General features: G+C 42.3%; 1 protein-coding gene across 2 annotated transcripts in view; it reads left to right on the top strand.

Annotated features, from left to right (window-relative positions):
• Positions 1-13175, top strand: part of FGGY (FGGY carbohydrate kinase domain containing) — a 464206-nt gene that overhangs the window by 406401 nt on the left and 44630 nt on the right. For both annotated transcript variants that reach the window (XM_030205275.1, XM_030205274.1), the window contains exon 14: positions 9617-9711. In XM_030205275.1, the coding sequence (XP_030061135.1) occupies positions 9617-9711 (95 nt within the window). The remainder of the gene's footprint in view (positions 1-9616; positions 9712-13175) is intronic.

Genomic DNA, 13175 nt, shown 5'->3' on the forward strand with positions numbered 1-13175 from the left:
CCCCCCCCCCCGAGCCCTGCACCCTTCCTCTCACTCCCTACTTACTACTACGTCGGACTCGGCAGCGCGAATGGTGCAGCGATTGAGAGAGGCTGGCAGTGTCGGAGCTTCCCTCTGCAAGTCCTGCCTATGTTTCCGCATAGGCGGGACTCGCAGAGGGAAGCTCCAACGCTGCCAGCCTCTCTCAGTCGCTGCACCGTTCATTCTGCTGAGTCCGATGCTGGCAGCCTTTCTATCACTTCGTTGGCAGGCAATGGAGGAGGACAGGCTGAGAGGAGGATGGGCTGGTGGAAGAAGAATCACTGGACATGGGAGAGGGGAGGGCAGGGGAAAGAATCGCTGGACATTATGGGAGGGGAGAGCAGGGAAGAGAGAATTGCTGGACATTGATGGAAGGGGAGGGCAAGGATGAGAGAATTGCTGGACATGGAGGGGAGAGAGGAGAATCGCTGGACATGGATGGGAGGGGAGGGCAGGGAAGATAGAATTGCTGGACATGGATGGGAGGGGAAGGCAGGGAAGAGAGCATTGCTGGACATGGATGGGAGGGCAGGGGAGAGAGGAGAATCGCTGGACATGGAGGGGAGGGCAGGGGCGAGAGGAGAATCACTGGACATGGATGGTGGGGAGGACAGGAGGCAGAGAAGAATCACTGGACATGGATGGCAGGGGAGGACGGGGCAGAGAAGAATGACTGGACATGGGAGGACAGGGGAAGGAGGAGACATACTGGACATGGATGGGAGGGGAGGGAAGGGGAGAGAGGAAAATCGCTGGACATGGATGGCAGGGGAGGACAGGGGACAGAGGAGAATCGCTGGACATGGATGGCAGGGGAGGACAGGGGAGAGAGGAGACATGGGAGGTAAGAGAGGAAGGAGATGCACATGGATGGGAGGGCAGGGAAGAGAGGAGAAATGCTGGAAATGCATGGAGAGGAGAGCAGGAGATAGAGGAGAATTGCTGGACATGGATGGATGGAGGGATTGGCCGGGAGAGAGGAGAAATGCTGGACTTTGATGGAGGAGAGGGGAGAGAGAATTATTGCTTTATATGGATACAGGGGCGGGAAGAGAGGAGAAATGCTGGACATGGATGGAGGGGAGGAGAGAGGAGAAGTGCTGGACATGGATGGAGGGGAGGAAAGAAAAAAGAAGATGCACATGGATGGAGATGAGAGAAAGGGAAGAGAGGATAAAAACTGCACATGGATGGAGAAAATAGGCAAAAGCTGGATCCACATTATACCTCCTCCAGTCAATTCCATGGAGGAGGACCCAGCTTTTACTTACGGATGTATAGCAAGAAATGAAGAAGAAAGGAGGAAAGTAAAGAAAGAAATGGAAAGGAAGCCCTGGAAACGGAGTTAAGGGAACAGCTAGAGAGCAGCAGAATCAGAGACTGGGACCAATATGGATAGAAAAACAAAGTCACCAGACAACAAAGGTAGAAAAAATCATTTTCATTTTAGTGTTTGAAATATGTCCAATTTGAGAATTTACACCTGCTGTCTTATTTTGCACTGGGTATACTGGAGCTGTAACAGCTTACAGAAATTATTTATAATGAAAAAAAATCACGTTATTTTTTTTCTCCTATACTAGAATAATATTTTCAATGATGTCTGTTTATATGCGCCATGGCTGGCATAAGGGGTATGGCTAATGTGGGTGTGGCTATCCTAGGGGTAGAGCCATATGTGGTGACCCCACCCATAATGAGTACCGGCACCTTTTTTTCTACAAAAAAAGCATTGGTAGACACAAGGGACTGCATTTCAAAACTTTTCATGGTTAGGTAAAGTTCTCTGAAATAAGGAGTTGATGCTGTTTTTGCAGGCTGCACAGGGTTAAGGACATGAGAATGCTGCATAATTACAAACACTGAGTTGAACTCCCCTGAACCATAAATTTCAGGCCTTGCACTTGTTACTTAAATTAGTAAGCTGAGGATCACAGACAGTTTCAAGTCATTGTTAAAAAGCTCCTGCTAGTATAAAACAGTTTCCTGGTGCAAAGAGGGGACAAGTAGCTATAAACAGCAGAAAATTAGGGAATTTTTCTGTTATATATTTTAAATGCTGATTTTATCTGGTACAGGTCAATCAGCAGACAGCTGTTAAAGGAGTGCTGAGCAGTTTGGGTGTTTGTTTTTTCCCTGTTGACCTGAAGCTGGAGGAATAGTTTCTTTTCAAGGATTGCTGCCCACAAACTGGGAGAGTGAAAGTGGAATGGGGCAGTACCATTAGAAACATATACTTACCTTACAAAAGAACCATGAACTCTAGGCTTACTAACACCTCGTACTGTAATAGAGATCTACCAGATAGGAGGGGAGAGATTGGTAAGCTCAGCTAAAACGAGGGACCTTGGGGTGATGGTATCCGAGGATCTCAAGGTGATGAAACAATGCAACAAGGCGGCAACCATGGCCAGAAGGATGCTAGGCTGCATAGAGAGGGTATAACCAGCAGAAGAAAGGAGATGTTAATGCCCCTGTACAAGTCGTTGGTGAGGCCCCATTTGGAGTATTGTGTTCAGTTTTGGAGGCTGTATCTTGCTAAGGATGTAAAAAGACTTTAAGTGATTCAAAGAAAAGTGACGAAAATGGTATGGGGTTTGCATAGCAAGATGTATGAGGAGAGACTTATCTCTTGTTTGTCTGTCCTAATTAGATTGTAAGCTCTGTCGAGCAGGGACTGTCTTCTTCATGTTCAAGTGTACAGCGCTGCGTATGTCTTGTAGCGCTTTAGAAATGATAAGTAGTAGTAGTAGTAGTAGACTTGATGACCTGAATGTTTATATCCTGGAGGAGAGGAGAAACAGGGGTAATATGATACTGACGTTCAAATATTTGAAAGTTATTAATCCAAAAAACAAACATTTTCCAGAGACGGGAAGGTGATAGACCTAGAGAACATGAATTGAGGTTGAAGGGGGGCTGACTCAGGAATAATGTCAGGAAGTATTTTTTCACAGAGAGGGCGGTAGATACCCTGAATTCCCCCCCACGGGAGGTGGTAGAGATGAAAACAAACAGAATTCAAAAATGCGTGAGATAAACACAAAGGAATCCTGTTTAGAAGTTATGGGTCCAAAGAAGCTTAGTGGAAAATAGGTGACAACACGAGTAATTGGGAAGCAAAGCCAGTACTGGGCAAACTTCTACGGTCTATGCCCTGATCATGGCTGAATAAATTTAGGAGGGCTGGAGTGAAGCTTTTCAGGGCTTCAATGACAACTTCAGAAGTTTTAAAACAAGGACAGTGCCAGGCAGATTTCTATGGTCTATGCCCTGAAAATGGCAGGAACAAATCAAGATCAGGTATGCGTATGGAGTATCGCATCATACCTTATGTAATGGGTTTGTGTTGTTGTGCAGACTGGATGGACCAAACAGGTCGTTCTCTGCCATCATCTACTATGATACTATGGGGTCCTTTTACAAAGGTGTGCTAGCGTTTTTAGTGTGTGCTAGATGCTAGAGATGCCCATATATTCCTATGGGCGTCTCTAGCCTTTAGCGCACACTAATCATTCACGTGCTAAAAATGCTACCTTGTCTTTGTAAAAGAACCCCTGTGTTAATAGCTTACCCAAGGGACACATTAATGGTGAGGAAACTTCCAATCTTCTATTATGCAAATTAAATTATTATCAAAATCTTTTAAAAATATTTTTTCAAAATAGAATTATAAAAAAATAGTACTTAGCTTTCTGGGCTTCTTTATCTCCTTCTCAAGAAACGTGCATCGATCATATATCAAACAATTAGAACATCCTTCACCCTCAAGGGCAATCCAGGGTTTTAAAGTCCAAAGCCACAAGCAAAAACGTTGGCAGAGCTAGCGCCTCTGGCGTGTCACAGCACTGCTACAGACAAGCGACATCCAGATTCTCGACAGATGCTCTGTTTTACATGAGCTGCATTAGAAGAATCACTGCAACAAGCAAAAAGATTCATAATCAAAATTCCACCGTTAAAACATAGGAAATCAAAAACATTTTAATACTATTCTTACAATATATCAGCCAAACGCTGCCTAGCTTATAATTTCAAAGATGACCACTTGACAGAGTTTGGGGGTTTTTTATTCGGTAACTTAAAGAGCACATGATCCAATTCCAACCAATAACAAAGTCACATTATTTTTTTTTAAAAGGTTTCTATTCTATTACAGTAATCAAAAACAGCGAAGATGACGCAAAAAACGGAAAAAAGGAAACAAAAGAAAAAAAGGAAAAAAATCAAAAGAAGAACAGTGGAAAATAAAAAATAATAAAAAGTAAAAAGTGCAAAATACACAAATGGAAGAAAAAACTATAAAAAACAAAACTATAACTAAAATACAAAAGTAAAAAAAAAGGGGACGACACAAGCAAAATGGAAAAAACTAAATGAATTTATTGAGGTGATATGACTCGACACAGCTGTGTTTTGGCCCAACTGGCCTGCATCAGGAGTCTGTTACACCATGTATGTATTTTCTGGTAATATCAGTCCTTGAAGAGTATTCAATGAAACGCACCTTTATTCAAAATCACTCTACCTTTAAAAAGGCTGTGTGCATGATCTGACAAAAATCGTTATGGAAGACTCTGGCTCAGAAAATATATATGTCTCACTAGAATAGCTGCAAAACAGCTAATTTGTTATTATTATACATACTTTTTTATATAATAACATTTAAAATTATAAAATTAATTTTAAATATTTAAACGTATATATATGTTGTCTACTTTTATATTGTTTTTATAATTTATGTATTCAAAATTTGATTATAGACTCCTGATGCAGGCCTAACGGCCGAAACACGACATTGTGTCGAGTCTTTATACCTCAATAAACATCTTTATTATTATATATCCTTTCAGTCTTTGGAATCCTTGGTCGCCCTCCCACTTTTATTTCATTTCTTAAAGGTTCTTCCCATCACTAGGGGCTCAAGCTGTTCTATATCCCAACACCTCAGTTGTGAAAAAAAATATGTTGCTCTTGAGAACAGTGTTGTTGTACCATCTGAGCCTCCACAGGGTTGTGAGCCATGCAACTTGTATGCTCACCCATGCGGCCTTTAAAAGACCTAGAGGTCTGCCCAATTTATAAATTATCACAGGGGCACTGGATCTAATTCAGTGGCCTCTGTATCCCCAAAAAGTATATTGTTAAGCAAGAAAAGCATAGTGCGTCTTTAGTTGACTACTGTAAGAGAGAAATTATTCCTAGAAGATTATGAATGAAGAAAGCTCCAAGATTGTATAACTATGATCCAGTTTGTTAAGCAATGGAACCGAATTCTGAATCGTTGCTCCCTAGATCTTACGCTTTTAATTATTAAGACAACTAAACAGAAAATTGCAGCAGATGGGTTGAAAGTGGAAACTCCACTCCAAGCCTTTAAATTTTGTGCGGATTTTGAGTCACAGGCTACAGATCTAGAGGCCAAGATTGAGAAGTTTCGATCCCAATTGAAGTCGCAGAAAATCAAGAAATTTAGACATGATGAGAAAGATTACTCTGAGGGCTACGTGTATCTTTGGATAAAACCAGCTAATAATGAAGGTGAAGTTAAGGATAAGTCTATCTGGTTACATCTCTCCTCAGATTCATTATCAAGTGGTGATGAACGTAAGAAAGAACGAAATGATTTTGTAGACAGAGAAGAGCAGCAAAGAAGATGTCAGCGATGCTAAAGAGGACATCAGCATTACAATATCTGCCCCAACACAAGATCTCAGCAACAGAACAATTTGCAGTAATTCCTATTTCAAAATATATTCTTTCTGATGTTGAAGTACAGGTTCTGTCAAAGTGGCTGTCCTTTGTCCCCGAGATGAAGTCTGAATTAACTTGGAACAATTTTTTTTTTTTTAGAAGACTCCAATTGAAACGATTTTTTTCATCTACAAATAGCAGTAATAATAACAAATTATAAATGAGAGATAAATCTGATTGGGTTCTTTCAGACCCATTCGACCCGGTTTTGCTCATTTACAAACGTCTTGTATTAAAAGAAATTCAGCGGACAGAGAAGGCTAGCTTTCATTATACTTGGAACCTCTCTAAACAAGAACGTGAGGCATTGTAGCATTTAAAACAATTGGATCAGATCATTATTCATCATACCGACAAAAATGGGGCAATTGTGATCCAACATGGTGAACAATATACGGCAGAGATTTTGTGTCAGTTATCTGATAAGTCTGTGTATATTCCATTATTAGAAGATGCTACTGCAAATTTACAACAGATGATTCAAGATCTTACTACCAAAGCATGCCATGCTGTTTTTTTTGATGCAACAAGAATTTAAATTTTTGAATCCTACATATCCTATACTTCCATTTTTTTTACATGCTTCCTAAAGTTCATAAGGATCAGCAAGCTCCACCCGGTCACCCAATAGTTTCTGCTAGAGGGATCCCTCTTGGAAAGAGTAAACATCTATTTAGAACAGCATTTACATTCTTTAGTTTTGAGTATGCAGTCGTATGTACAGGATACCACACATTTTTTGAAAAGTTTACTGAAACAAAAGCCACATAAGGGCACTTTGTGTTAGTGACCCTAGATGTACAATCTTTGTAATCATAAGAGGATGCCATTACAGTGATTCAGAAGTATTTATAACACCGCCCTCAACCTCACCTGGTTCCTACTTCTTTTTTAGTACAATTGTTAACAATATCTTTGAAAGAGAATTATTTTTTATTTCAAAAGACAGTATGTAAACAAATTTTTCTGGTACAGCTATGGGCGCTACTTGTGCCCCTTTTTTGGCCAGTCTTTTTATGGCCTCTTTTGAAGAACAATTTGTTAATGGTACAGTACATTTTTCTCTGATGTAATTATGGTGTTGTTACATCGATGATATCTTTGTGATGTGGTTAAAATCGGGGTTACCATCAATTAAGTTTACAAAGTCATGGGATGCTACTAAAATTTCTTTTTTGGACGTGGAAATACAAGTTAGAGGTGATTCATTCTTTACAACTGTATTTACTAAACCAACAGACTGGAATACTTTTCTGCATCATTTGAGTTCTCATCTGCTTCCATTAAAAATAGTTTACCATTTTCCCCAATATCTACGCTATAGAAGAATCTGCTCTACTAGTGACGAATTTAAACATAATCTGTAACTGTTAAAGAGAAATTGGAATATAGGGGAATACTCTGCGGCAGTGATTCAGCATCATATACTAGAGTACTATATAATCAATGTGAGCAGTTATGAGAATATCAGACTAAGGATGAGGATACCAAATCAATAGTATATTTATTTTGTTACATTTGTACCCCACGCTTTCCCACTCATGGCAGGCTCAATGCAGCTTACATGGGACAATGGAGTGTTAAGTGACTTGCCCAGAGTCACAAGGAGCTGCCTGTGCCTGAAGTGGGAATCAAACTCAGTTTCTTTCCCCAGGACCAAAGTCCACCACACTAACCACTAGGCCACTCCTCCATTGTTACTACTATTTGAGATTCTACTTGGAATGTTGCTATTCCACCAATGTGGCCGCGCAGGCTTCTGCTTCTGTGAGTCTGACCTCCTGCACATACGTGCAGGACGTCAGACTCACAGAAACAGAAGCCTGCGCAGCCTTCTACATGGAATGTTGCTAGTGGAATAGCAACATTCCATGTAGAATCTCCAATAGTAGCAACAGAATCTCAATAGTAGCAACATTCCATCTAGAATCTCCAATAGTAGCAACATTCCATGTAGAATCTCCAATACTATTTTATTTTTGTTACATTTGTACCCTGTGCTTTCCCACTCATGGCAGGTTCAATGCGGCTTACATGGGGCAATGGAGGGTTAAGTGACTTGCCCAGAGTCACAAGGAGCTGCCTGTGCCTGAAGTGGGAATCGAACTCAGTTCCTCAGTTCCCCAGGACCAAAGTCCACCACCCTAACCACTAGGCCACTCCTCCACTGCAGCATTCCCAATGAGCAAGGCGATATACTAAAATAATATTGCATTTGTTGCAGGTACATTCCTGTTTTGAGAAGGTGGAGCCTAATACAACGTTTAAGAGAAATTGGAATATCCAAGAATATGTCTGTTCAACGAATAAAGTGGCAGTTCTGTGGATTGATGTGCCAGGGATGGGCCGGGTAGGGCGTTTTAAGTGTGGACATTGTTTAAACAGTAAACTCACTGGGGAAGGTTTGAATTTTATGAATCCAGTAGATAAAAGATTATTTCATTTGTGAGGGTATACTTCCTACATGTCTTCTGGAGTAATTTATACGATCTGGTGCCCCTGCGATAAATGATACATTGGGCAGACCTCTAGGTCTTTCAAAGTCTGCATGAGTGAGCATAAAAGTTGTATGGCTCACAATTGTGTGGAAGCTCCGATGGTACAACACTGTTCTCAACAAAGTTTTTTCGAGAACTGAGGTTATAGAACAACTTTGAGCCCCCAGTGAGGGGAAGAGACTTTAGACATTTTTTGGTGCATAGACAGCAATGTTGGATATACACTCTACAATCCTCTGAGCCTATGGGTTTGAGTGTTGTAATAGAATAAAAACCTTTCTTATGAAAATATTGTGACTTTGTTATTGGTTGGAATTGATCATGTGCTCTTTAAATTATTCAATAAAAAAACCCAAACTTTGTCAAGTGGCCATCTTTGAAATTATAAGCCAAACAGCGTTTGGCTGATATATCGTAAGAATGGTTTTAAAAAGTTTTTGACTTCATATGTTTTTATGATGGATTTTTGATTATGAATTTTTTTGCTTGTTGCAGTGATTCTCCTAATGCAGCTCCTGTGAAAGAGCCTCTGTCGAGAATCTGGATTTTGCCTGTGTGTAGCACTGCTTTGACACCCAGAGGCGTTAGTTCTGCCAATGGTTTTGCTGGTAGCTTTGGACTTAAAACCTTGGATTGCCCTGGAGGATGAAGGATATTCTACTTGTTTTATATATGATGCACACACATTTGTTGAGAATAAGCTAAAGAAGCTCAGAAGTACTATTTTTTATCATTCTATTTTGAAAAAAGATTTTTAAAAATATTTTGATAATTATTTAGCTTGTATGATAGAAGATTGGGGTTTTTCTGGCCATCGATGTGTCCTTTGAGTAAGCTATTGGCTATACGTTAACAACATTTTAATTCTTGCTTAAAAGGTTTTCTGAGGTCTTTTCTCCAATTTTTTCCTTCCTCCTAGGGTGAAGTTCGATTGGTATCACTGAATGTTTTTTGTGGTTTGTTGATGATTAACTTTCAGCTCCTGTTTTTCTATTGTACGTACTTCTAGGTGCCATCTTAAAATTGCCCCGAAAGTGCTTTACAGGCATTAACCCCACTCCTTGCATACAATACCAGCTTCAGCCAACAGCTTACTAAATGGGTTGTGTCGGCATTGCTGCACGGCAGCCGCTAGCATGACTTTGTAAACAGGGGGGTATATGACCAAATTTGCAGTCACTATTGAAAGTGACAATAAAAATTCCTCAGCATGGCCTTGCAGACTATGAAACATAGTTCAACTAGGATGACTATCTGGCCACATTTTTTGGCATCTTACTGAAAAGCTTCTTCTTATGTATGGCATCTTTCCATTTCACTGACTGGCTTGATGTTTTATCTAGGTATGCCTGTCGTTCTGTCCAGGGAGGTAGAGTCGGTGTTAGTGGGTGCTGCTATTCTCGGAGCCTGTGCCTCAGGGGATTTCGCCTCCTTGCAGGTATGCCTGACTAGAGAATGGAAAACTCTGAACCTAGCTGCCTTCAGCTGACGTGGAGGGGCATAATCGAATGTTGCCGGCCAAATCGATGGTCGGCCATCTTCGGGGCTGGCTCCGCGAGCGGGCGGAGCCAAGCGTATTTTCGAAATACACTTGGTGCCAGCCAAATCACTCGCCAGGTTTGAAACAGGATCGCCGGCAGATCGCCTGGTTTAGATGAGATGGCCGGCGCTGATTTTCAGCCATAATGGAAACCGGACCCGGCCATCTCAAACCCGGCGAAATGCAAGGCATTTGACCATGGGAGGAGCCAGCATTTGTAGTGCACTGGCCCCCCTGACATGCCAGGACACCAACCGGGCACCCTAGGGGGCACTTAAAAAATCTTTAAAAAAAAAAACAAAAATAGCTTCCAGGTGCATAGCACCCTTCCCTTGTGTGCTGAGCCCCCCAAATCCCCCCCCAAAACCCATTGCCCATATGTCTACACCATTACCATAGCCCTAAGGGGTGAAGGGGGGCACCTACATGTGGGTACAGTGGGTTGGGGGGGGGGTTGGAGGGCTCAACATTAACCACCAAAAGTGGAACAAGTAGTAGGGGGATGGGCCTGGGTCCACCTCCCTGAAGTGCAGTGCACCCACTAAAAACTGCTCCAGGGACCTGCATACTGCTGTCAGGGAGCTGGGTATGACATTTGAGGCTGGCATACAGGCTGGCAAAAAATGTTTTTTTTGTGTGTGTGGGAGGGGGTTGGTGACCACTGGGGGAGTAAGGGGAGGTGATCCCTGCTTCCCTCCAGTGGTCATCTGGTCAGTTGGGGCTCTTTTTTGTGACTTGGTCCTAAAAATACATGGACCAAGTGCAGCCGGCGAAATGCTCGTTCGAGCCGGCCTTTTTTTTTTTCATTATAAGGTGAAGCTGGCCATCTTGTAACCCCGCCCCCTTCCCACCTTCGCTACCCTACCAACACGCCCCCTTGAAGGTTGGCCGGCGCCCTAACGAAAAAGCAATTGGGGCAGGCCAAAATCGGCTTTCGATAATACCGATTTGGCCGGGATTGAGAGATCGCTGGTGATCTCCCGATTTGTGTCGGAAGATGGCCTGCGATCGCTTTCGAAAATAAGCCTGATACTGCCTAGCAGTTACCTGTGTGCTTCCTGTTAAAATGAAGAAGCTATACTATATTGGATCTGTGCAAAAAAATAACTATAAAATATAACAGCAGTTTTACTGCAAGTGGTTGCAGACTTTAGAACTATATTATACAATGCTGCGGGTTCTGAGGTTGGGGGAGTTAAGAATGGCAGTGGGCTGGGGGAGGGAAGGAGGCAGACTGTTTCAGGGGCCTGAGGGGGAGGAGAATTATTTTTGTTTTATGGTTATGCGGGTCCTGGCTGAATATCAGCCGTAACCCGCATAAGCTCTGTTGGCCAGCGCAGCACCGTTTAGCCCTGGATGTTCAGTGCCAGGTCTGAATATCCAAGGCTAATTTAGCCACTGCCTAATGAATATCTACCCCATGGGATTAAAGAAAATGATTCCCTTAATGCCTTGTGTAAAATCCTGTCTGAAAATGAGCTTTTTTAAAAGCCCTGTGCATGCTCTGAGCTGATATAAAACCCAATGTGGAAAGTTTTCCCTTTATAAAACGAGAATACATGTGAAGATTTTAATCCGGCCTAAACCATGCTCAAACCCCGCCCCCTTGGAATCTCTGTGTGCTGTGGATATGCACATGAAATTGCAGCTTTCTGAAATCAATGTTTACACATGGATGTTTCTAATATAATGGCCTTTCTGTTTTAATGTTTATTGTATGTGGGTAATGGGGGGGTGGACTTTGGGTAAAATGAAAGGTTACCTTATTTAAATTAAGTAGTGTGGTTGTTGCATTAGTTCATTTGCATGCACAAGAATGAAGGTTAACAAATTTTAAAAATGACAGATGATGATATCTTTTTGTTGAACTAAATACATTACTTGACTAACTTACATAAGCCTTTTTTTTTTCTTGGCTTTTGTATTTGTTTAACTGTTACTTCTGTACATTCACCTGAATAAAAACTTAGATCCACTCAAGGGCCTGTGCAAGGGGTGTTGCCAGCAGTCCATTTGGGGGGGGGGGGGGGGGGGGTTGAGAGCTGTAATTTGTAGCAATTCAAAATAGTATAACAGTTCTGAACATTTATCTGTAAATCCTTTTTAAATTTTATTTAGTATGAAATACACCTTATCATGTGACATAATGTAGTTTACGATTGACAGTAACAATGGAGCACAAAAATACATATTGAAATTATTGTATGTGACCCGCTGAGCGAAAAGGTACCAAAGGTGAGATAAATTTGGGTAACTTTTATTTTTGTGTGCTATAGGGTCAATACAGACTATGCCATTGTTTTCACAAATTTGGGGCCCTGTTTACTAAGGTACACTAGCATTTTTAGCGCATGCTAAAAATGATAGCGTTCCTACAGCACAGTGGCGTAGGAAGGGGGGCGGTGGGGCGGTCCGGCCCGGGTGCACGCCGCTGGGGGGGGGGGTGTCGGCTCCGCTGGTTCACTGCTGTCTCTGCCCTGGAACAGGTTACTTCCTGTTCCGGGGCAGAGAGAGCAGGGAGCCAGCGGAGCCGACGCAGCTCCCAGCAACGTGTACTCGGGGCGGAGCGGCCCTCCCTCTTTGGTAAGAATGTGCTCCGGAGGGGGGGTGCACGCTCCGGGGTGTGTGTGTGCGCGTGCCGAGGGGGGGTGCGCCATGCTGCCCGGGGGGGGAGAGTGCGCAGCGGCGTACCGCCCTGGGTGTCAGCCGCCCTCGCTACGGCACTACTACAGCACGGCTTAGTAAATTGGGCCGTTGGTTTTTCATGTTCTACAGCCTAAAAAGTAATGGTACTTAAAGTGAGGTATGTGATTTCTGGAGTTAATTACTTTATTATTGATAAGTGTTTCTCCATAACTAAGGCTGATATTTGGCAGAATTATGCAGTTGATATTCTTCTATCTTGTGTAAATAAGTCACATACCCTACTTTTAGTACCTTTTTGCTCAGCAGGTTACACATTGTGAAAGCTCCCACCACTGATTTCTAGTTGTGACAGAGGTATGGAAGGATTGTAAAGCACCATAACTGATGGTAAGCCTGTGTTTGAAAGGGAGCTAAAAATAATTCTGATTGAAAACTGATACTGTCCTATGCTGGTCTTGTAAAGCTGACTCCATTCCCTGTTATTGGCTGTGCCATCTATGTGCAATAGGAATCATTGTTCTGTGTTAAGGGCACATCTACCTTCTCCAAAATGCCGGGAATGCCCCCAAAGAGTTCATGCAGGAGTTATGCACTTAACGTGTCTTAACCTTGGCTGGTGATGCTCATTAGGTACAAAACCTTAGGCCCCTGTATGTTTTTGTGTTATGCGTGAAAGGTGCACGATGGATTCATTTGTTGGCAATAAAGAGTGCAAC

Source organism: Microcaecilia unicolor, chromosome 6, assembly GCF_901765095.1.
Source record: "Microcaecilia unicolor chromosome 6, aMicUni1.1, whole genome shotgun sequence".
In the NCBI taxonomy this organism is placed as follows: Eukaryota; Metazoa; Chordata; class Amphibia; order Gymnophiona; family Siphonopidae; genus Microcaecilia; species Microcaecilia unicolor.